Raw genomic sequence first — 26,143 nt, forward strand, 5'->3', positions numbered from 1 at the left:
GTAAACCTATATTAACTTGGATAGATTACATGGAGTACCATTAAAGCTTATAAAAACATAAAGATAAAACCCTAGATCTAAACCTAGGTTAGGATTAAATTAGAGCATGATAAGTGCCCTCATGGTATCATATCAAATTTAAAGTCATTGCCCTTGTAATAGTTTTGGATGGATTCTTAGGTCCTATCCATGGCCTTGTAAATGTACCCCATTTGGTTTTTAACTTGATCTACCATACATAGAACTCTAACCAAGGGCTTGGATTTAGGAGTCAATTGTAAACTCCCAACATTCCAAGATCAATCGCTAGACCATAATATCTTCCACAAGAGAGAAAGTGGCAAGAATAGCTTGCTTCAACAATGCAAGATTGATTGATTGAATGTGAAATATACAATGAATGCTTTTCTTATAAAGACAAGGCTGGGACATAGGATAAGACAAGATTGTAACATGTGTCTTAATCCTATGTTATGACACAACTATCTCAAACGAATACCATATGACCCAGGTAAGAAGAATTAAATATCAAAAGATAAGATCTTAGACAACTAAGACCTTCTAGAAAGATTCTCTAGGACCTAAGTAAACTTATGTGAATAGGACCCACTAATGAACTAGTTGGGTAAAATACCTTATTCACACCAACATCAAAAACCTATAATTTACAAATACAAATAAACTAAGATTACAAATTTATAATGAAAGACAAATTAAAAAATAAAATATTCAATTTGAATTTATAAGCAAGGAAAAGATAGTTGTAAAAGAGATATCTTGGAACAAAGTAAAGGGATCCTTTGAGGGATGCATGGAGGAAGAGATCTTTATCCAAAGATATTCACCTCCGAAAATGGAAGTGATATTTGATAAAGAAAACGTCTTTGAAAAGGAGAAGGAAACTAAGAATACACACCTTCTCCCATTGCTAGGAAAAAGTGGATTCTTAGTAAAGGATTGCACACATTCACTAAGGAGAGATTGTTCATAAGAAGACAACATTTCAAGCAAATAATAGGTCCTAAACAAGGAACACATGTACTTCAATGGAGGATAATTCTATGCAAGAAAGGACATCAAGTTATGAAAAATGCAACTCACAAAGGAAAAGACAATGTTTGGAAAGGAGAGAGAATTGAAATATTGTCCTTTCCTCCCAAGTATAACAAATATATTGCTATCCAAGTATGATTTGGAAAATTAAGTTATATCGCCACTCATAACAAAGAGCCCCCAATAAAGGTAAACTAGCAATCTCATATGGTAAGGAGCAACATGATAGGGGGAATGGAGTGCTAAGGCACTACTTCCAAATTTGGATTGAGAAAAAGCATGAGAATAGTTGTAAGAGTAATATGAGCTCTATCATATTGATCTTGAACAAATTCCTTAATAGATTTACAACTTCCAAGAGAATGAGAATAACTATGATGAAAGAGACAATACACATCACCCTCTTTGTTCTTATAATTATTGATATATCTTATGAAAGAAAAAGTAGCATTCTTATCATATTTCAACCTCCAAAAGATTCTTGTAGCTAATTTATCATGGATAGGTCTTGTCTCTTGAGATGTAGGGCAAGGTATACTAGTGGAGGAAGAAGGATTGTTTTCTTGTGGTAAAAGAATTGTTAAGGAAGGAGAAGGATTGTTCTCTTGTGGTAAAAGGATTGGCAAGGAAGGAGGAAGATTTTTTGATAAAGAAGCATGTTTAGAGGGACGATAGCTTTAATGTTTTGCAAAGTACTCCTTAAGCATTTGAATCTTAAGATGATTATCCATAGATGTTGATGAATTGAGATATTCTCCTTTTGTAGTAGATTGTGAGGGAGGATCTATAGGAACTTTGATTCCTTGTTCTTGTTTTCCAAGTCCTTGTCCTCTATAGCCTTTTTTTGAAATTATATCATAACCAACCTCATATGAAGTTTTTAATTGTGAAGGATTTTGATCATGAATTTCCTTAAAATTTGTTGTGTAAGGGCATGTTGAAGGACCAAGAGGATGAATAGACAAAGAAGGGACATCCATTATAGGAAGATTCTCCTTTCTATCATCATTATTCATGTCCTCTTTGGTAGGGCGGGGGGGAGGATCCTCATCATCTAAGGCTTCATCTTTTCTCAATGTTATTTTAGGAGATAGGTCATGAATAAAATGCATAACATCATATTGCCTACAAATATGTTGATGATCAAGATAAGCTCTAGGAGAACAAGGAGGATCTAGAGGGATTGAAATATCAACATTTTGACCTTGCCCTCCTTGCACTAATGTATGTATATGAGAAGAAGATGGTGTCATGCTGCTCTTCAATGCTTCATCTCCATTAGAGAGATAATTGATAGGAGTATTAAATCTTTCCTCCTCATAAGATACCCTAGGAGAGGTACAAGTTTTAGCCTTATCAATGCCATCTCTAGGATTATCATGAATATTGTCCACTAAGGATGAGATCTACATTGTCCATCAATTTTTTTTAGTAATGTCATTATGTAACCACATGAAATATGGATAACAGCTTTGAACAATTATTTATAAGAGGGAAATATTGTTGAAACCCTTATTATGCAATATGTGAAGGTACTATGAAAGAATGCAAGCAACATGAAGTGAAAAAGGCTATTATCCAACACATGGTTTTGATAAAAATAGCGAATAATTAATGTTATCACATGTGAAATAGCAAACTAATCAGATTTTGTCAACTCCATTAAGAAAGATCAGATCTGAAAACACCAAATCAGAAGTGCATATTCATGTCGGGTCCATCAAAATGTAAGGTATGAGAAATTAGGGCTTCAACACCTTAATGGATAATAAAGCCACTAACTTCTCTTGGGACCAACCTTACATTGAGGGAAGGGAATTTGATTGATCCAATCCTAAAAGGATTGAATTCAGAGGTTAATCCATCCCTTGTTAGATTTGAAATTGAATTTGAGTTAGGGTTGAATCGCAATGCTAGATCTAGGACAAACAATGGGAAATTGACATAAAACAACAATAACAAAATGTTCCAGATATCATGCAAAGCTGTAAAATAGGAAGGATGAAAAATAGACCAGAACTTATGGTGGAAAGATCGAGTTGAATTGTTGGGACTGAGGGGAGCAGGTCACCCTAGTCCTCCAAATGTCGGGGGCGGATAGACTAGATGTTTTTTGGATTAGGATGACGCATGGAATCCGCTGCCAGAAGGTCGTAAAAAATTCTCAGGACCGAGGGGAGCTGGTTGTCCTGGTCCACTTTTTGCGCCTTCAGAAGCTAAGTCTAATTGTCATCATCTACACTGTTAGATTTCTCACTCGCAATTGTTGAGACAATTGCCTACACAGAAAGAAGAAAATATTTAAATATGTTTGTTGATGGGGGTTTGCCTTAGGTCAAATCCCAATTTAGGAATTAACCTTTAATTGAATTGAAATAGTAATTGAAATATTGAAGTAAATGTTATATCATGATATCTTTAGATCTGCAATGGTCGATTGAAGATTGATGATGCAATGCTTTTTGAATGTGATCACAAATGTTGATGCAATAACATGACTTGACATAACATGAACATGACCTAATCAAACACACATGCTTGCATGAGAATTGATGTGATTTGCTTCATGATGCTTGAAAAACATGGTGGGATGAAATATTGCCTTGAATGCTTGATGGATGCACAAATGATGGGGTATGAAAGTGATCTCAAAATGAATTGATAGGGTGTCTTTATATAGGGTTCTATAGGTAAATTACCAATTAGGCCGACCTCTAATGGTCACATTGAGGCACGGGGACCAAAATCCATCGATCGAGGAGGGAAAGTTATCCGTATATTCCCGTTAGCCAATTTTGATATTTCCTTTTCAGCTCATTTTTTCTTTATTGATTTTTTCCTTTCATTTTCTCACTTTTTCTTTTTTTTTTTTAAATTGCTTTTTCATTTCGTCAATTCTTTTGGCTCGTAAGCAGTGAAGCTTACTAGGGTTTGAGGATTGCGGTGGCGCTGAAGCCAGATTTTAGATTTTTCACCGATCACAGCTTAGCCTGAAAACCACAACGACTCGGAGATTATAAGTGTGAAAAGATATAATAACTGAAGGACAATAATATCTGAGTCCAATAAGCCAATCTTACTTCGTTGCAAATACAGCCTGACTCAAAATTTTATCAAGAAAAACTTCTTTGTGCTTCTAAAAGACTTCATAATTGTCCAAATGGGACAAACAATCTAGCGGGGGTCAGAGTGCTTCATCACAAAATCGCCCATTTTCAAATGGATACCCCTCAAAACAAACCAACCAACCTAACCTAAGACACCAAAACCACCAAAACCAAGACCCAAAAAACAAAACGAAGGACAAAACCAAAACAAACCAAACCAAACAAAACCAACATGAAAGAAACTAGACTAACTATGTACAAAGGCAGACCTCCTGAACTCTAGGACTGGAAGTAATGCTTAAGATACCTCCCATTGACAGGCAATGAGAGGTGAACGCATTTTCTCCTAGAATCTTAGAGATTTGATAAGGGCCTTTCCATAATTTATCAAATTTATCATGCTCTCCCTTTTTTTCGTGTGCTTTATCCCAGTATAAGACAAGATTTGAGATCCGGAACGCCTTGACTCTAGCTTGTCGATTGAACCATCTTTTAACAATTCCCTGATGTTTCGCAAAATTTTCTAGTGCTTGATCCCTCTTTTCCTCAAGATTCAATAGTTGCGTTAATCGGGCTTGGACGACGTCGGTGTCTTCCATGTATTCTTGGATAAATCTCAAGGTCGGGATCCTAAGTTGCATAGGGAATACCGGTCTTGACCATAAACTAGGAAATAAGGTGAAATCCCTAATGCGTTCTTGGTCCTGATCCGATCTGCCCAAAGGGCAAATCTCAGTTGGGTATGCCATTCTCTTGGACTTCTCTCCAGCAATTTCTTGATCACACTGAGTAGGTTTTTATTTGTTGACTCAGCTAACCCATTACCCTGAGGGTAATAGTTAGACGAAAATTTAAGGGGTATACCGTACTCAAAAGCCCAATTTGAAAATCTTAATGATGTGAAGGTTGAGCCATTGTCGCAAACCAATGCATAAGGACACCCAAATCTTGTAATAATGTTTTCCTCTAGGAATTTAATTATGGCCTCAGTAGTGCATACCTTGAGAGCTTGAGCCTTTGACCATCTGGTACAATAATCAGTAGCAGTGATGATATACCTGTGTTGCGCCGAGGATGCGGGGTTGATGACACCAATAAAATCCATTCCCTATTTTGCAAATGGTCTTGCTTCGATCACTGGATTCAGTGGCATGGCAGGATTCTTTTCTCTGAAAGCGGCGACTTGGCAAGTGTGACAAGTCTTGACATGATCAAATGTATCTTTGAATAGTGTGGGCTAGTAATATCCTGCCCTCAGGATTTGATGAGCTGTAGCCAGGTTAGCACCATGTCCTGTCCCAAATTTGGAGTGAAAATGTTCAATTATTTGCTTGGCCTCTTCTTTGCCAACACACCTTAGATATATTCCCTCGTGATTCCTTCGATATAGGACGGATCCTTGAAGCATATAATGCTAGCACTTTATCCTCAATGCTCTTTTCTGAGTGGATGTCATATGAGCAAGGCATTTGTGGTTGAGCAGGTAAGTCACAATTTCCTTGTACCATTCATCTGGGGTGACATCATCCAATTCATAAACTTGTTGGATTAACCCGTGCCCGTCAACTGCCAGTGTCTGAGCTAAAGCTTGTCCTCGAACAAGTTTCATAGGCTAGATTTCAATATCAAATTCTTGAATAATGGCGACCCACTTGCCTCTTCTCTCTCCTAGTTCATTTTGCATGAGGGTTTTTACAACTGCATCTGGTACAATTGCATAGATTTGGGCCCTTAAGAGGTAATGTCTAAATTTTTTAATGGATTTGACCAATGCATATGCCTGTTTTTCAATATTGGGATATCTGAGTTCCGCATCTTTCAACGGGGTACTCATGAATGCAATTGGGTTCTCGTTCCTCTCTTCACTCCTTTGGGTGAGAATAGCTGCACAAGTGTATTCAGAGGCAAATGAATACAGGTAGAAGGGCTTCATATAATTAGGACTGATCATTATTGGTGCTTCTGTGATTGCTGACTTTATCTCCTCAAATGCTCTCTTGGCTTGCGTCGACCATTCTATTTTTGCGTCCTTCTTCAACATCTCATTCAAGGGCCTAACTATCTCGGCAAACCCTGTGATGAATTTTCTGACAAAATTGATCTTGCCGAAGAATGATTTGAGTTCCTTCTTATTGGCTGGCAGGCTGATGGTTGATATAGCCTTCACTCTATCAGGATCAATAGAGATTCCTTTCTCTAAAATGACATGTCCCAGCAGCTTTCCTTCCGTCACCCCAAATATGCATTTCTTAGGATTGAGAAAAACGTCGTATCTTTTGCACCTTTGGAAGACTTTTCTTAGATCATCCACATGATCTTCCCTTTTCCTAGAGAAAACTGTGATATCGTCCATGTATATGATGATGCATTTCCCAATTAAGTCTCTAAAAGCGATATCCATGGCTCTCTGAAAGGTGGCCCCGGCATTGATAAGCCCAAAAGGCATCCTTTTGTATGCAAATGTTCCCCACTTGGTAGTGAAAGCGGTTTTCAGTCGATCTTCAGGTTCAACCAATACTTGATTATAACCTGAATATCCATCCAGAAATGACATCATCTGTGACTCGTTGACAATCTGTAATACTTCATCCAGCGATGGCAGTGGATAATTATCCATTTCTGAGGCTCGGTTGAGATTTCTGAAATCGACACAATCTGATCTCTCCATTCTTTTTCCTGACAGGAACCAGGTTGGCGACCCACGTCGAATGTCTTACTGGAAAGATAATTTTGGCTGAGAGCAACTTCTTAACCTCTTGATATATTAAAGGTTCCAGTAAAGGATTGACCGGCCTTTGTCTTTGTCTAAACGGCTTGCTTCCTGGCTTCAAAGGGATTGTGTGAGTGATGATTGCAGTATCATAAGTCTTGAGATCTTCATAACTCCAAGCGATGACATCTGGGAAATCTCTTACATTTTTCAAGATACCATTTCTTTCTTGTGAAGTGCAGGCCTTCCCAATGAACACATTCTTAACTTGTCTATCATCACCAACATTGATTGTGTCGCATGCATTTCCTTCCATGCTATGGCTTTTCATCTCTCTCAATTTGTCGGGATCAAAAATTCTTTCTAACTCTACCATTCCTTTTGGAATAGTGTTTGTTTTCAAATTCAAAACTCCTTCTGCATCCAATTCTGCTCCTTCCACTTCCTCTTCATCAATGATTTGGGCTAGGAAGACATCCGTGTTGGTCAAAAAATCCAATATATCTTCAAAGACTTGAAAGTTGGTAATGTTGTCTGGTACTGAGGTCAGCTCTACTGTGAACTTCGTCAATCCTTCCATTGTTAATGGTATCAAAGAGCTCGTGGCTTGTGCAAGAGAATTAGCCACTTGATTCTGATGTCTGTATATAGACTTGATATTAAAGGCCTCAAAACTTTCAATGAGATCCCAAACTCGATTTCGGTATCTAGTCAGCCTTTTGTCGTGGCACACATACTGCCTTCTGATTTGTCTTATCACTATTTCTGAATCTCAATATACCTGCAGTATTTTAGCTTTCTTTCTGATAGCTAGCAATAACCCATGAATCAAGGATTCATATTCAACCACATTGTTGGTGCAAGGGAATTGTAGCCTATGGGCGGCAAGGTAGGTTTCTCCTGACGGACTGACTAATTCGAAGCCAGCTCCAGATCCTTGCTTGGATTTAGATCCATCGAACCTTAATGTCCATATTGAATTCCCTTGGTCTTCTGACTCTTGGACCTCTTGGCTTTCCACTAATGTGTCGCATAGAGTTTCATCTTCTGAAGAGCTTTCAACTTCTGGGTCTTCAATTTCTTCTACAATCAATGTCAGTGGGACCCTCTTGTATACTTGTTCTAATGCAGTCTGGCACAAAGCACAGGATAATTCTGATTGGACGACATTATGTATCCTACACCAGTTGGGGAGGAGCAAATCTTGGACATATGCCAAGTTTCCAAGTTGCATACTTTGTTGCACGTTCTTGTGGACAAATTTTCTAAAATTTTCAAACATTCCATCATCATCCTGATCGTATCCTTGGTCACTTTCCACAACAATTTCTGTAGATTCCATCACCTCTTGTTGATTGTCTTTGTCTTGCAGGTTCTGTATCATCAAGACTTCTTCTACTTTAGTTTTGTATGTCCCTAAATCAGTTTCTAAGAATAGGACTTCATTATCTTCTCCATACTCGGTTATCATAAGTCTCAATCTTGGAGTACTGTCGATTTTAATTTGGTTTGGAACTCCTCTCCAAGGCAGCCACATGTGCAAAGTCCGTTGACACATACCCATTCAACTTTCGTGACCAATCTCTACTCAAAAGCATCCCATATGTGTCAGGTATATCCACAACTGATATGTCTATGAAATTTTGAACCCTCGGGTCTGCAGCTAATTGCATGTGGATATTGTTCAATTCTCCCATGATTGGAACTTTTGTCTTGTCTAATTGAGTGACTTTCCTTCTGGTGGGTGCAGGAGTTATACCTAGCTTCTGACAGACAACCAAAGGCATCACATTACTAGAAGCTCCTGAATCATATAGACAGTTGTGCAATAATTTTCCAAAGATTCTGACTGACAGCAGGAACGGGGCCGACTCATCTTTTCCTTGGCAAAGGATTGAGGAATCCTCATCGTGTTCTTGATTCTTTACTTCATTGACCTTTGGATTGTCACTCTTTTTTGATGTTTCCTCTTTTGAATTATCCGTCTTCTTTAGAGGCTTTCCTTTCTTGATCGCATCTTTCTTAGCCGCACCCCCTTTTCCTGGAAGAATCTGACTTGTAGTGGGACTTTCTTTGACGATGGGTTGAGTTTTCTTAACCTCGCCTCTTTTGAGTAACACCTTCCCTTCTAACATATCTTCCTTTTTGGTTGGGAAGGCTACGGTCTCGACCATACATTCGTCTTGTTCAGATTGTTGCTTGCTATCAGCTTCATCTTGAATTACATTGATGGTGGCTTGAACATTGTTGGCCACTTCTTTGGACGTATTCTGAACATTTGGCCCTACTGTGTTTGAATCATTCAGGCTATTAGTCACAACATCTTTAATCTCTGACACCTTCAATAGCTCATAAAGCGGCAGGCTAATTTTAACCTTCTTGAGTTCTTCCAACACCAACATAGCCAGCCTTCTCATTTCATCTCTTGCGGGAGGAGAAACGTTCCTTTGCCTATATTCTCGCGCATCTTGTGGATAATCCGGATTATTGCTAGCCTTTGGATCTGGAGGAGTAGAGAAATTGTTTGGAGGGATCGATGTTGTCAGAGGTTCCTGATTTCTCTGATTTCTTTGGTATACTCTCGGACCTACGCCTCCTGAGGATTGATGGAATACTTCTTTTATCCCTTCAACTAGGACGCTATTATTCAAAGGCAGGAAATAATACTCTGAGTCTTCAACAGGTTCATTTGCTGATGCAGGTGGAAACTAGGAACAAGGAGGTACCATTGGTCCATTAGCCCATTCTGGTGGAAATCTCCCATTTTGAGCTTGGTTATTTTCTCCTTTTGGTAAATGTTTGTAGCTTTCCACAACCATGGCTTGATCATACCAGGTAGTTGGGACCATTTCATATCCTGTTGTAGGAGGGTTTTCAGGTGGATCATTGCTACGCATCTCCTGCTGGAATATGTCAGCTGCAATTTTGAATTCAGGACACTGCAACTCAGAATGTTGGTTTGTATTGTAGAGTCTACACCAGTTGGATAAGGCCGCCTCTGCTAGAAACACTTTGCTGGTAGGATGATTTTCTTGATTCTGTGAACTTGATGGGTTGTCTAATGGCGTCACCACGTTTCCATTATTAGGAGCTGTATTCCATGTTCTCCTTTGAAAGCCTTGATTGTTGTTTCCTTGATAGTTGTTCCTGAAACCTTGATTATTATTTCCTTGGAAATTTTGATTGTTAGCTTGTTGGCCTTGGTTGATCCTTTGCATGCTTTGAAGTTGATTATTCTGATTCCTCAAATGAGTTACCTCAGTTGACAGCTTCTTGACTTGTTCAATCAATTCTTTCATTTCGTCCTTTTCTTCCTGTGTTCTTGAAGAGTTTGTTGCATTTTGCAGGTACACAGGTTGTGTTGGTGGGGCTTGTGAAAGTGCAACTCCGGGATGAAGCACCAATTGGTTTGACGGCTGCATATTAGGATATGTTGCTTGCGGAATAGGATTCATGACTGGGGTCTGATTGGCCAAGGCTAGACTAACTGCTTGGATTTGGTTCGGTGCTGCAGTAGGTCCCATATGAAGTAGCGGCCCAGTAATATTCTACCCCATGTGCTTACTGACCTCAATAGCTTTTGCTTATGCTGCGTTTAGATCATTCGGGATAGGATGAGTTCTTACGAACATGGCAGTGAGATGATCTAATGCTCCATAATAAATCTCCCTTGGGTCAGCAATGAGATAGGGATGTCGTAACATCCTGTAAGCCCTATGGAACCTGTTATTGAAAGAAGTGATTGGCTCATGTTCTCTTCTTCGAATCTCAACAAACTGTCTATACAGCTCAGCTGGTGTGGTTGGGATACCGAACGTTGCAATAAATGTATCCTTCATTGCATCCCAAGTCCTGATTGACCCTATTGGTAAGTGAATGAACCAAAAGTATGCTTCTTCTCCTAATGAGTAGGGAAAGAGCCTACATGCTACATCTCCATATTCAACTCGCCTGTTACGAAGAAGATCTTCGAACATCTTGATATGATCCTCTGCTGTACGATTGAAATCACTAACATTGAATTTGGGATAGAAATTCTCAGGATTCTTTGGCATGTCATGATAGATTGCAAATTCTAATGGTGATGGGTTATTGATCATCCATGTAGTGCCGTTGAGTACATGAGCAGGAGGAGGAGGAGGAGGAGCATTGTGAGCCATCGTGCTTCTCGAAGGTTGGAAACTTGATTGAGAACTTGATGATCCGACCTGGCTTGCTGGTTGAGAAATTGCCTGGATACTTGTGTGAATTGTTGCTTGTACTTGTTCTTGAAGAGATGGAGCTTGTAATGACTCAGAAGTGCCTTCTAATCTTGATTCAGATTCCCTTGGAGTATCTTCTCTTTTGGCCCGCTTCGACCTTGAAGTGAACTAAAGTTCGGTCAGATTTTTGTTGCCTGGTGTAGACCTCAATATTCTTTGGTGTTTTTCGGGTGAGAAAGAACCAATACGATCCAGCGTGATGATCTGTTTTATGGAGATTACTGCAGGTTCCTTTGGTTGCGAAGTTCTCTGGCGGCGGGTCTTTGGCGTTCTTTAGCTGTGTATGCTTCTTGTTCCAAAATGATCCTGACCCTATTATACTCAGCTTCACTTCTCCTTAAGTTCCACGCTAGGTCATTCAATCCTGAAACAATGTCCTCTTGAATGTTGCCTATTTCCAAATTAGGTTGCATTACCTCATTCAATCCTTCATGTGGCAACAACCATCGTGATACATGTTCATGATGAAAAATTTATTTTTTTTTTGAATTTTCTGGATAGTACTATTCCTTTTGATAATCAAACTTTCGTAAAAGAGCCCTCCTTCTAGCACCAATTCTGTTGATGTGTATTTTGTACACGACCAAACACAGAATAAAATACCTAGAGGTATCTTATCCTCTCTTGAATAAAGTCTCCGAATGCTGAAGATGTCGTGAAAAGGATCAATTGGGATGACTTCAAGGTTCTTTGTTGTAGGATCTCTATGTGTGGATAAGCACCAATGGTCGTTGTGTATGCTGTTTCTTCAAGGGGCCTTATGTACTTTCAGAGAAAGCTTGTCCACGTTACTTTCTTTCCAAATGCAGGAACAGGATTTTCCTAACACTAACGGATTTTCAAAAAATGTCAAAAGATAAGGGTTTTAAAGAAGGAATACTTGAACTAATCCTAAGAATGACTCAATGAAGACTAGACTTGATAAGATTCTACCAATTTCAGTTTCGCCAAGAAATTACAACTCTACTGGAATTGACGCGATCTTCTAAGGGGATTCAATAACTTTCAAATCATCAAGGATATAGATACTATCATAGAGATACATATCAATACTTCCAAGAATGATTGAATTCTTAATCAATCTCAATGCTTCCAGTTGACCACACAAGGCGTTCTTACAATCAGTAAGAAGCTAGTGGTTTGGAATGTGAATCTTATCAAAGATCAAGCACAACACTTCGTCCTTCAAACTTAAAATTTAAATGCTATTTCAACTGAGAGTGATTCAAGAAGATAAACAATCATAAAGATAGCCACAAGCATTGCAATAAAACACCATAACTTCAATGTTTTATTGATCTCATAGCCAAATGGACAACAATTGTTCAAAATTCTTTCTTCACTACTCAATCTTGCTACAACAATAACTTTCTCCTCTCTAAGCTCTCTCTCTTTTCTCTAACTTCTCTCTAACTTCTTAAAATGAAATGAGTGAGGGTATATATAGCATCCTCAAATACAATGAATGGCCCGGATCAAAAGAAGATCAACGGTTGAGATTTTGACACCTAAACCCTAATTAGGGTTTGTTACAAAAAAAGTCCTCATTTAGATAAACATCACTAATCCATAGCCAATAAAGAATTGGCACAAATACCGAGGAGACATAGACCAATAAGAATTAAGTTGCCACATCATCCTATAACAACTTTTCATCTAGAATTTTATTCCCTTTCCTATGCTCTTTCTTAGCATATTCAATGAATTTGGACACAATTCCTTCAATCTCAGCAATGGGAATCTCAAGAAGATTCTTCATTCGTTCTTCCAGGTGAAGGACTTGATCAAAAGCAGTGAGAAGAGTCGTTTCCCATCCAGGTTCGAGTTCTTTGGTCTTCTCAATCAGGAACATAGTAGTGTACATTTGATCTTGTTGCTTATCTGTGATGATGTTCTCCTTCTTGTAAAAGATGACCTTGATTCCATCCTCCAACTCTTGGATGTCCACATCTGTCTCGATCTCGATCTGCCTATCAAGAATGGTACACAACACCTCAAACACCTTATCTTGAATTGGATGAATGATGCCTTCAACTCGGCTGCATCTGGTGTTGACGTCTTCAGAAAGGACCTCCTTCATCTGGAGCAGAGCTGACCACTGTAGCAGGTTATGGGTTCCTCAATCCATTATCTTTTCTTGTGCCAGAATTTGTCTTGGTGTTTCTCTTATCACTTGTAAGACTGGGATGATAACATCTCTAGTGTGAGTGAATGCAGCTACAGTTATCATTAGATTATGGATAATCTCAAGGACCTGGATAGCTCGATGAACTGTCTTCATCATTCTTGTTGCAAATTCAACGGCTACCTTGTGAGATTTATCAATCCAAGAACTCATAAGTTGAACCAAGCTCTTCACACTTTCTGCCTCACCTATTGATTCAAGAGGGAGTGCTTGTAAAGGAGATACTGCTGGATCTTGACGTTTCAAGGGCTGATTAAGATGACTAAAATAGTTCCTCCAAGCACTGACCTCCCTCTCATGCTTCTTATTCTTTTCCATTTCTTCTTTAAGTTTGTCTTTAAGTGCCTCAAATGAATTAGTTGCTTATTCCATCGCTTGCTTGGAGGTAAGTGGACCAAGCTCAAATGTTTCTAAGTCATACTATTCTGCAAGAATCTCATCCTCATATTTGTCTACCACTGGTGTAGCTACCTGCACTTTCTTGGATCCTGTCTCATCTCTAATTACCTTAGACATCTTTGTGGCCGCCTTCTTCTCCATTACCTCATGAGAATTTCCTATAAGGCTTTCCAAGTCAAACACATCTTCTTCTTCTTCAACCACAACTACCCTTGTCAGTCTCTCTTTCAGCCAATCAGGAATGGCAGATCTTGTTTCCCTCACTTGTATTTCTTTAGGTAGTGGTCTATCTTCCCGGAAAGGAGATGTTGCTTCATCATCATTCTATTCTTCATGTTGCTCATTAGCACCAACTTGGGGAGATTGACTTGATGAATGCTGAGGTGTTTGTCCTTTCTCCTGTTTATCATTCTGTACCATGGATTCCATAGATTCATCAATTTCATATACTATCTGCCTCTGATCTTCCCCTTGACTTGCTTCCTTTTGATGCCTAGAGGATGTGCTTGGTGGGCGATCAGGATTCGTTTTTTGCTTCTTCTTGGACGGTTCTCTCTTCTCAGGTCCTTCTTTCCTCTTTGAGCCTTTGGAATGAGAAGTATTCTCACTCACACTTGCTTCTCCTTCTTCTGGTCTTGCCTCCAAAGTGAATGTCATAGATACATTCTGCTCCTTCAACTATTGATGCTGTACATCCACCCATCTGTGAGTGCAAGATAAAACAGGAGCCATCAAAGCTCTCAAGTCTAAAACCTCAGGCTCATTCCAATCTATCTTTACTTCTTTGTCTTCCTTCTCATAGGATGACTGGAGGTATCTACCATTATCCTGGGCTTGATCAGCTATTCTATAAACTTTGCATTTCCTGATGAGATCTAAGGGTAGCCTAGAATGCATCTTTCTTTTGACTTCTAAATCGCCTGGGAGATTCATCCAAAAATCCTCCACTTGAAACTCGTGCTTGTACTTCTTGCCGACTGTCTCCTCCATATAACCATGAGGGTCAAAATTCTCTCTCGAGGCAAAGGATGTGAATGAGTATAGAGATAATTCTTTTTCTGCATCCTCCGCGGCTTGAGTGTTAGGACACACTTCTATTGAATTCCCTAGTATGATGGGCATGGGAATTCCATTTCCATGCTTGTGTCTGGATGCCTTCGCATAAGCTGCCAACTGTCTAGTCACCTCAAGTAGTACTATCCTATCTGTTGGATATCTTGGCAACATGTAGGGAGGTGAAGGACACCCATGAACTCTGATTTATGTGAATTTTTGAAACTGAATGAACCATGCACCATGCTTCTTCACAAGCTCTTGTGCATCCAGAGACAGTCGATTGTGAATCCCACCTTGCAATATCCTGGTAATGTTCATCATGAAGGTGTCATTGACTAACTTGTAGTCACTTCTGGGCGGATGATGCAATTGAACATATGAATCACAAACTCTTATTTCTCCGGGTCCTCTTCCAATCACTCCTCTGTGAGGTAGCCCTGCATACTTGAAACTCCTGACCAAGGCATATATAACATATGAGCTCATGTGGAATGATTTGGTGGGTCTTAGCCTTCTCAACTGTACGTCCAGACAATTGCTAATGATTCTGGCCCAATGAAGCATTCATTTTCCTTGGACTATCACTTGTATGAAGAAGAACATCCACTTGTCGAAGAAGAAGGCTTGAGAAGCACCTATAACTCGATTGAGCAAAGTTATCAAGTCTCTGTATTCCTCCTGGAAGTCAATCCTATGTGGTGTATTGGGAATTTTGTTCAGGCGAGGCCGACTTTTGAGCAACCAATTCTTATTGATGAAGTTCAAACTAGACTCAGGATCATCTTCATAGATCGACCTTGCTCCTTCCAAGCTCTTATAGATCATGCCTTTATGGTTCGGAAGATGAAGAGCTTCGCCTATAGCTTCCTCTGAAAGGTAGGCTAAGATGTTCCCGTCCTTGGTTACGATCGTTCTTGATTGTGAGTCATAGTGGCGGGCACACTCGATCATCAACTCATGACACTTGACTGCGGGAGGGAAACCTGCAGCCTTGATGATGCCACTCTCAATTATCCTCTTCGCAACAGGTGATGGCTTGCCAATGTAGGGGACCTCTTGAAACTTCTTCACATTGAAGTTTCCTAAGTTGGTGTCTCCGATATTATTCCACTTGGACACGATCCTAGTCTCCAATTCGTCGCTCCTCTGGTCTTCCTTGATGAGAGCCTGCCGGCTAGTAGATCCTCCGGCTTTGGGGGTTGTCATTTGATGCCTACACAAAAATTTAAAATTAGTCTTTAAGCATCATACCTTAAAGCATAGAATTTAAGACCTTTCAAAGGAATAATTCAAAACATTAATTTGAGAATGACATGGTAAATCAAGAATTATAAACTTTGCAAATTAATGAATGAAAATTAGATTTTTCAAGACTTAGACTTTAAAAGATTGCTATGAAATCAAAATAAGTCTTGAATAAGAACTTCAAAAAGGATTCTTCATACCTTCTCCTTGAATGCTTAACTATGAACCTTGGAAAATGGAAGAAAGAAGATCAGATTTTGTTGGACAAAAATTGAATTTCTGGCCTTCTTTTGGATGAACTACACCTCAATTAACCTTCAAAAGAACTTCACCTTCACTAGCCTCCAACACTTAGCAAGGAATTCGCCTCCAATCTGCTAGATTTCGCTCCTCCAATCTGCTCCTCAAAATCGCATAAGAAGGAATGAATGAATGATTTGAATTCACCACAAAGCATCTCCCTTAAATAGGGCGCTCACCCTAATCCTCATGAGGCCGACTTAGGTATTTAGCAATAAAATGAAATAAAATCCCTTTTGAAAGGGGGCCGACTTGCTTGTAAAAGCAAAGAAATGAACTTGAGCACTCACCTTTTATTTTTAAAAATTTTTAAAATTAATTTCAAGGCCTCCAAGGTGGATTTTATATTTATATTAAGGCTTAAAAATTAATTAATTAAATGGTAAGGCCCTAATTCATGCGAATTTGATCTAGCTTCCCCAAATGTCTTGAATTTGGCAGATTTGGTGAAAATTTAGGAATATGGAGGTTTGATTGAGGCTTAATGAAATTTCCTTTCTCCTTAGGCTTTGAAATATTCAAAGTGATGAAGGTCTAGATTCACTTCAAGACTTGCTTGAACCCCTTATCCATGCTTATTTTCTTGATGAAATTGAAATTTTCTCAACCTACATTTGCAAATTTCCATGTCTTTGTCTTTACAATCTCTAAACTTAATCAATCAAGTTTGAATGATAGGTTTTTTGATGATTTCGCCCTGGACCCTTTGGAAGGGTCAGGAGCAATTTTTCCCATTAGGTCTTGAATATCTCATTTCTTGACTCCAAAATCTCCCGGAAGGTGAGCTCATGTTTCCTTTGACCTAATCAAAGTCTTGCATTTCGAATTTTTATCATTTTTCATGAGGAAATTAGGTGAAAATGTGAATTTTGCCCTGGACCCTCTGGAAGGGTCAGGAGCGATTTTAAATTTTAGGCCAAAATTCACCTTAGTTTGATCATTAAACTCCTCCAAGGCAATCTCCAAGGTTCATTTATCTCCATCACTGGGTTAGCTCATCAAAACTTTGAAGGAAATATTGCATTTTTGGGAATTTCGCTCTGGACCCTTTGGAAGGGTCAGGAGCGAAATTCTCTCCTGGGCTCAAAATTCTTATTTTTGAAGGTCCAAAACCTCTTCAAGGCATTCCAAATAGGTTCTTTCATTGTAGTCCAAGCTTAGCTTTACTTGAATTTTGGAGGAAAAGGTGACTTTAGTGTTTTTCGCCCTGGACCCTCTGGAAGGGTCAGGAGCGATTTTCCTTGCTTGGGCTTACTCCTTCATCATTTTGTCTTGAATCCTTCACTCAAAGTTAGGCAATGGTCTTCTTCATTCACTCCACCCAAGCTTGGTTTGTTCTTGCAAGGCAAAATAGAGGATTTTGAGATTTTCGCCTTGGACCCTCTGGAAGGGTCAGGAGCGATTTTCCTTCTCTTTACCTAGAATCATCAAATTTTGAAACAAACATCTACTCACAAGTGGTCTCAAATGCCTTTTCTACCTTGGTCTAGTCTTGCCTTAGCACAAACTTGAAAGGAACATGTTGGTTTTAGGATTTTCACCCTGGACCCTCTGGAAGGGTTAGGAGCGATTTTTAGGTTTTAGGGCAATTCCTTCATCCTTTCAACTTCAAATCATTTCCAAGGCATAGAACATCATGCCTTACTCCTCTTTGAGTCTTGAAAACCAAAATCTTATCTTGAACTGCAAGGAAAATAGGAGGATTTGGAAATTTCACCCTGGACCCTCTGGAAGGGTCAGGAGCGAATTTTCCTCTTGGCTTTAAAATTTGCATTCTTAGCAGTCCAATTCCACTTCAAGGCAATTCAAATCTTCTCACACCCATGTCTAAGCTTAACTTTGCCCAAACTTTGGAAGAAAGGATAGTTTTGAGGATTTTCGCTCTGGACCCTTTGGAAGGGTCAGGAGCGAAAATCATGTTCTAGGCTTAATTGCTTCCTCTTGACAATCTCAATCATCTTCAAAAGGCATAACACACTTCCTAACACCCATTCAAGCCATAATAACTAAAAAGTTGCCTTGACCTTGCAAGAAAATAGGTGTTTTTAGGAATTTCGCTCTGGACCCTTTGGAAGGGTCAGGAGCGAAATTCACCATTTGGCTCAATTCCTTCACTTTTTGATGATTTCTTGCAACCTCAATTCACTCCCAGGGGTAATTCTTTCTATATTTGACCTTATCCCATACTTGGCTTAACAAAATTTGATAGCAAAAGGTGATTTTGAGAAAATTCGCTCTGGACCCTCTGGAAGGGTCAGGAGCGAAAATTACAATCTTGACCAAAAATCTTCATTTTTTCACCTTAAAACTTCTTTGCCAAGTGGGATTTCATGTTTCAGCATGCTAGGATTAAGGTTTCATAGCCAAGAAAGGCTAAAAAATGTGTTTATAAGGAATTTCGCTCTAGACCCTTTGGAAGGGTCAGGAGCGAAATTGCCTTTCCTTGCCAGAATCCTTCATTTTCTTGATTTCTAAACATGCCCAAGGTTTTCAACATGCTCATTCTTCCTTTCATCATGCCTTTGACACTTCAATTCGACCAAAACTGAGCAAGAAATGTCTCCTATAGAGATTTTTGCCCTGGACCCTCTGGAAGGTCAGGAGCAAATTTCTTAATTCAAGCTCAATTCATCATCATTTCAAGTTGATTTCACCTCTCAAGGAAAAGGACACTACTCTTCTCTCATCCAAGCCATAAAAACCAAAACTTGACTTGATTTTGCAAGAAAATAGGTGGTTAGAGAAATTTTCGCCCTGGACCCTTTGGAAGGGTCAGGAGCGAAAATTAGTTTTTAGGCAAAATCTTTCATTTTTCCAAGTCAAAACAACCTCAATAGGTAAAAGCAAGATATTCTTGTTTCATTCATGCCAAAATACTGACCTTTTTCATTGCAAAATGAGAGCATTTGGGAATTTCGCTCTGGACCCTTTGGAAGGGTCAGGAGTGAAATTCTCCATTTGTCCAAAATTCTTCATTTACTCATGCTTTCCAAATCTTCAAATGTGTCAGGAACGTTCAATCCTCCCTCCAAGATACCCTGCACATCAAAACTTAGCCAAAGTTAGTGAAAAATAAGCTCTAATAAGATTTTCGCTCTGGACCCTCTGAAAGGGTCAGGAGCGAAATCTCCATTCCAGGCCAAATTGTTCAGTTTTCATGTTTCAAACCACCTCATCAGGCAAAGTTAGGTCATTTTCTAAGCTAGGAACAAGATTGCAAATCTATCCAAGGCAAGAAATAGTGTTTAGGATGAAATTCGCTCTGGACCCTCTGGAAGGGTCAGGAGCGAAATTCCTCTTTCAGGCATCATCTTGCTCTTCAAAAATCAATCAAATCCCTCTCCAGGCAAGAACATATCAGTTCACCTCCAAACATGCCCTAGAAAGCATCACTTAGTCAAAAATAAGGAGAAAAAGAGGTTTACAATGATTTTCGCCCTAGACCCTCTGGAAGGGTTAGGAGCGAAATTGATATTTTCAAACTAGATGTTACCTTGATTCGCTTCATCCTCCATCAAACTTGATCAAACCAACTTCTTTTCTTCACTGGTTCTGTTCAACTGACTTAGACAGGGAAACAAATAGGACCCTGACAAGAAAAACCCTCTTTCAATCCAGACCTGACCTGAGACCTATTCTCCCTGTTCCTTGATCTAACCAACTTGACTCTCCTGAAAGGCATGCTTCATTCTGGCAATCTTGAGGCTTCAGGCAGACGACTAACAACCTCCCTAAACAAGACTAGACTTAGCTTGAAAGAAACCCTAAAATGAGCTTCCAAGGTTTAGCCCTAATCTAGCCAGCCCAGGCAGACCACTCACTCACTCAAAACCCTAAAAAACAGAGAGAAAAACAAGCAAAGAGAAAGCAAAACCCAAAGCAAAAAGAGGGGGTCCCCATTCTATTGGGGCGATGTGTGAAATGGTCACAACAGGTCCCAAGATGGGGTCCACTCAGCCATGCAGCAGGGTGACATCAGATTTGTAGTAAAATGGGCCAAAACAGGCCTAGGGGAGAACTAGGATGGGACATGCTAAAGCAGGGGCACAAGAATGAGGTGTGCATTGTAGCTGGTTACAATTTACAACGGTACAATGTGTATTTTATTTTTAATATTAATTAATTCAATAAATAAAGAAATATTGGGAACTGTTTTTACAAAAGAAAAAATATCTCTGTTTTGATATTGTTAATTGTCTAAAATTTAAGTTATGATATTGAAAATTAAAAGCATTTATTAATATTGATAAATAATAATTTTATAAACTCTTTATTAATATTTAATTTATTTAAGTTAGATTTAAATTTTAAATTTTATTATTTATATATATACACACACACAGTTGTACCTGTACTTGGGAAATTTTGTTTGTTTGCCATACTGGCATTCCTTAACCCCAAACCTGTACCCAAACTGGCAACTTAGGTTTTTAAGTCTATCAAATCTATGTTTGCATTTGCCTAAAGTCTAAATCATAGTTCTGACCAAGTTCAGGTTAGTTCTTGAAGGTGCATTTTGTAGTTATGGCCCTTTTGTCTGGTGTTGTGCATACTTTCATGCCAAACTTTGTGCGTGGTAATGGAATTGGTGATGGATGATTTGTATTGAGTGGCACTGGATCTTTGTGAAGCAGTTTTGAAAGCAAATCAAATTTGTTCCTACTTGTATAGTAATATCATCCGTTGTTCATTGTTAAGCAATGAAATTAACAACTTCTTGAGAAACATTTTTTAATATATATATATATATATATATAGTTTAAATATATCTTCTTGTAGGGTATCCTTCAGCTTAAATGTCAAGACTGGGGTATCTCTTTCATTAAATTTACGAGGACTTGCAGCTGGCCATCTCCATTGGAGTAACCACATCCAGAATTTAGATATGGTCTTGTCCATTAGGGTAGCCACATGCAGAGTTGGATGTGGTATTTTTGATTCAACATTCAATATTTGTATAATAAGTATGTAAAATGTTTCTTGGAGATTTGAACCTGGGTCTCTATTATGAAATCTCTGATGATTTACCATTTGAGCTTGTGCTGTTTGATATCTTTTAAAATTTATTATATTGTTTTTAGTAGGTAGTTTATGATTTTCAAAATTTAACTCTGCATAGTTATTTTAATATTTGTTGATAATTTTCTAATTTGCACAAATTTATATCCAATTTAAAATTTATAAGTTTTTCATTTCATCTTGTTATCTATATCTGGGAAAATATTTTCAGCATCATACCTGTTTCCCATGTTTTATCCAATTTAGTTCTAAACAGATAATCAGTACTGATTGCAAAATCTGTGTGCATCTGATTTAAGATAGTACTAATTTAATTTATTTGTTTGGCTTATGTAGGAACTTCGGAAGCTTGTTCGTGAAGTATGTGCCAAGCAAGAATACAAATTGCCTGAAGAAAGTTCTACAAAGATAGAAGTGGATACAGCACTATCTCAAGCAAACAAATCATTGTACAACTTTTTATTCTTGCTTGCAAAACAAAATCATGTTGCTGGCTATTGATTTTAGCTTCAGCCATCACTACTTACCGTACAATTCATTGGGTGCTACCAAATGACAACAGACAACAAAGCACCTCTTCTGATGAAGTCCAGGCAACTGGCAACGTGACACGATTCATGAAACACCACCTTACCCATTTTATTACAACAAAAAAAGGGAATGTAAATGGTTGGTATGAAATTTCTGCAAATTGGTTCAAATCTTGTAACTATATTATTATTATACTCTTTCAGTGCTCTCATGTAATTGATCAGTCGGTTTGTTAGAGATACAGTGAGTGGGATACATAAAGCCTCTATAACATACTTTTGATACTATCACAATTCTTTCTCAAGATTCGACCTAGAGGAATCATGCAGCTTCGGGTACCCATTTTATTCGTGTACTCATACTGCACATGGTGAACATAAGAGCATTCATTGTTTACTATGTTGTTATGCTATTGAATTTATAGTGGTTTTTGCACTTACATTAACATTTGCGTTACATTTTTAACAGAAGTTTCTAGTTAGTTTGGGTTGATCTCTTTGCTACTTTGATGGTTGATCCCCCTACACTTCTTGGCTGTAGCACATATCATTGGTATTAGTTTAGATCCCTCACACTATCTGTACGACCTTTCTTTGTTCTTACACCATTATTTTCCTTGTCATTGCACAACTTGTTTCAAATATTAGTAGCAAAGAAATTCAATTACATTCAATTTCATAGTATCTTGATGAGTGTCATTCTAGAGCAGCAATGGTTGATAATGCAAATAAGCTTATTAAAAAAAAAAAAAAGTCTAGGTCATCCAAGAAGCTTTGGAGGGGTATGTGATTTTTTTTCTTCAGTTTTAATGACCTAATGCTTGAACCAGGTCAAACAGTGCCATTTGAGATACCTAGTTCAATTTTCTAGCACAATATTTGTTCAAGATGCAAGTAAATCTTGATATCCTAGTCTTCTAAGACAAAATTGATGTTAAGGTATTAGGTGAATGGCTTTCAAATTTGGAAGCTTACTACAGCAATAAGTTATATAGATATCAAACAAATTATCTTTACTACTTTGAACGTGTCTATTTTGATTCCCTATTAGTAGTAGTGCAAAGAAATAAATGGATTTGTACATGTCAACACATGGACCATCTACTGGAGCATCACCATGATGCATGCAAAGAGTTTTACTTTTGATGCAGGAGCATCCCCTGTTCATAGCAATCTTGCATCAACCAAAAACATTTTCCTTTCTGTTCTGCTTTTTGTTTGCAGTTTCAGCTTTTCTTTCTATGTGTCTCGGTTTTGGCTCACCAGATCCTTGAAGACTTGATCATCTTTTTTAGTTCTAGACTGCATCACATTTGGATCATTTTTCCAGTAAGTTATCGCTATTGGTTTCCTTGACAGTTTCCTATTACCGGTTGACAATTTCTTGTTCGTGGCTGCCTAGACCTATTTTGGTGATCTACCGGAACCCCTTCCAAAGCTTGCGAAGCCTTGGGTGTTGATTCTGATGTTCCTTGGTGTGTGGCCGACTTTTTCCTATGATCTATGTTTCTTAGCAATCTTGCATCAACCAAAAATATTTTTCTTTTTGTTTTGTTTTTTGTTTGCAGTTTCAACTTTTCTTTCTATGTCTCGGTTTTGGCTCACCAGATCCTGTGGAGTTGGATTCTACTTGAAGAATTGATCATCTTCCTTAGTTCCAGACCACATTGCATTTGGATCATTTTTCCAGCAAGTTATCGCTATTGGTTTCCCTGACAATTTCATGTTATCAATTGACATTTGCTTGTTATCGGCTACCTGGACCTATTTTGGTGATCTACTGGAACCCCTTCTGAAGCTTGCAGAGCCTAGGGAGTTGATTCCAATGTTCTTTGGCGTGTGGTTGACCTTTTCCCGCGATCTACGTTTCATCCTTTGGATTTTCGAGAGGAATCTCTTGGCGGAGGCCGACCTTGTTGAATTTACACATTAGGTTTTGTTCTTCGGGTTTTGATCCCTTTTTGGGCCGACCGGATCCTTTGGATCGTATATATATTTCTAATTGCGCATTAGAATGTGATCAATCGAAGAATCAAGTAACTAGACTGAGCGTAGAAGATAGATCTTAAGATTCAAAGTCTCGGTTGTGACCTATTATGTATGTTCTACCAGGGCTGTGAGTCGGTTATGTTGTAACCCGTTTGTTACCGGTTGGTTGTAATCAATTTTCGTGAAATAAATCAATTCGTTCTACGTTGCCTCCATCATATCTTTGTGTTTCCGTTGTGTTACTCTTGTTGACCGGTCCTGATTGATCTCTTTGAGGTACCTCCTAATCGGTGACTGCTTCAAGTGGTATCAGAGCGAGTTTCATTCCGAAGGTTGTGTGTCCCGAAATTTTTGTTGTAGGGTGGCGGATTGTGGATCCGACCTGCAGCTGTAGAGAACCAACGTGAATGATGACGTGAAGAGGATCTAGGAATGGTGGAGCACGTGGGAATGCAGATCTTGTTGTGATGGAAATGTTGCGAGGTATATATAGCAGCACGGTTGGAAGTTGTGGAGACAGCCCAGAGAAGAGGCCGACATATTGAAGATGTAAGTGAATATGAAGGAGAAGAAGCCCCGACATAACAAGTAAGCCCATTGACAATTGATCCAAATGAGGAAAGGTTTTTGAGGGTTTTGAGTAGGGCTAATACTAAACCTCATTTTACCCCACCGAAATATGATGGGAAGTTAGATTCAGATGAATTGATGGATTGGATCTCGGAGATGGAGAAATATTTCGATTTTGAAAACGCTGTAGAAGAGAGGAAGGTGAAATATGTCTGTACTCGGTTGAAAGGTCATGCATCTTTTTGGTGGGAGCATTTGCAAGTTGATACACAGAGAAGAGGTAAAGAGAAGATTAAGACATGGGATTGGATGATTACTAAGTTAAAATCAAAGTTTATGCCAGCTAATTATCAAGTGAATCTGTTCCAGAAGTTGCAGAATTTGAGATAGAAGGAATCTAGTGTGAAGGAGTACGCTGAAGCATTTTACAAGTTGAACATCAGATCCAGACATGATGATGAAGTTGAACAAGTTGCAAGATATTTGAATGGATTGCAGATGTCTATACAAGATGAACCTAGTTTGATCAAATTGGAGAGTGTTGAAGAAGCTTACCAGTATATCCTAAAGGTAGAAGAGAAGTTAAATAAAAGACATGAGCATAGGCAGAGAGGCAGAGGTGGAAGGTTTACCGGAGGAAGATTTCGAGGAAGAGGATATACCGGAGGTAGATGAACCTATACAGATCAGAACAAGGACAAGGAAGTGAACAAAGAAGGTAATTCATACTAGAAGGATGGTAGAAATTTCTATTGGAGGAGAGAACCAGATGGTTATCGGAATGAGAATTTTGGAAGACCAGACAAGAGAACATTCAAAGGAATTTGCTATAAGTGTGGAGGAGAAGGACATCGTGCTTTCAAGTGTAAGAAGATAGAGAATACCAAAAGAGCAGCAGTGGTGGAAGAAAACCCCACCAGATCAAACAATAAATCGGAAGATGGAGAATTGTTGACGATGAGGAGAGCTTTGTGTCATACCAGAGGAGATGAAGAGCCCTTGCAGAGGAAGAATTTGTTCAAGACCAGATTGTAAGGTATTTGGTAAGTGTTGTAAAGTTGCCATTGATAGTGGTAGTTCAAATAATCTTGTTTTAGAAGAGATGGTGAATAAGTTGAATTTGAAAAGATTGAAACACCCTAAGCCTTATTAGATAGCATGGATTCAGGATGAACATAAGTTGTTAGTAAAATTAAAAATTGGGAATTATCATGATGAAGTCTTGTGTGATATTATGCCTATGGATATTTGTCATCTTTTGTTGGATAGACCTGACAGTTTGATAGACAGAGAGTACATGATGGGAGGAAGAATACATACACTATTATGGCCAATGGGATGAAGCAAATCTTGTTGCCTTTGGAGGAACCTTTGAAGAATGAAGTTTGTACGAATGCTAGAATTTGTTTGGTAAATGGAAGGAAATTCCTGGATGGATTGAGACATGAGAATATGTGTTTTGCCTTAATTCCTAAGAAGATTGAGAATCTAGAGCATGAAGAGGAACAATCGGAAGAGATAAAAGATTTGCTGATAGGATATGAAGACATCATTTCAGATAATGTAGTTGATGGATTGCCACCTGTGAGAAGTATCAGCCATTGCATGCACTTGGTTCCCGGAGCTAGTTTGTCTAACAAAGTTGCACACCGAATGACACCGACAAAGAATGAAGAACTGAATAGACAAGTGCAGGAGTTGTTGAAGAAAGGTTTGAT

General features: G+C 38.6%; 1 protein-coding gene across 2 annotated transcripts in view; it reads left to right on the forward strand.

Annotated features, from left to right (window-relative positions):
- LOC131046277 (uncharacterized) overlaps positions 1–22,312 on the forward strand; it is a 93,912-nt gene extending 71,600 nt beyond the window's left edge. For both annotated transcript variants that reach the window (XM_057979982.2, XM_057979976.2), the window contains one exon: positions 21,673–22,312. In XM_057979982.2, coding sequence (XP_057835965.1) covers positions 21,673–21,837 — 165 coding nt within the window. In that variant the 3' untranslated portion in view covers positions 21,838–22,312. The remainder of the gene's footprint in view (positions 1–21,672) is intronic.
- Positions 22,313–26,143: the final 3,831 nt, after the last annotated feature.

This window comes from Cryptomeria japonica, chromosome 10, assembly GCF_030272615.1.
Source record: "Cryptomeria japonica chromosome 10, Sugi_1.0, whole genome shotgun sequence".
In the NCBI taxonomy this organism is placed as follows: Eukaryota; Viridiplantae; Streptophyta; class Pinopsida; order Cupressales; family Cupressaceae; genus Cryptomeria; species Cryptomeria japonica.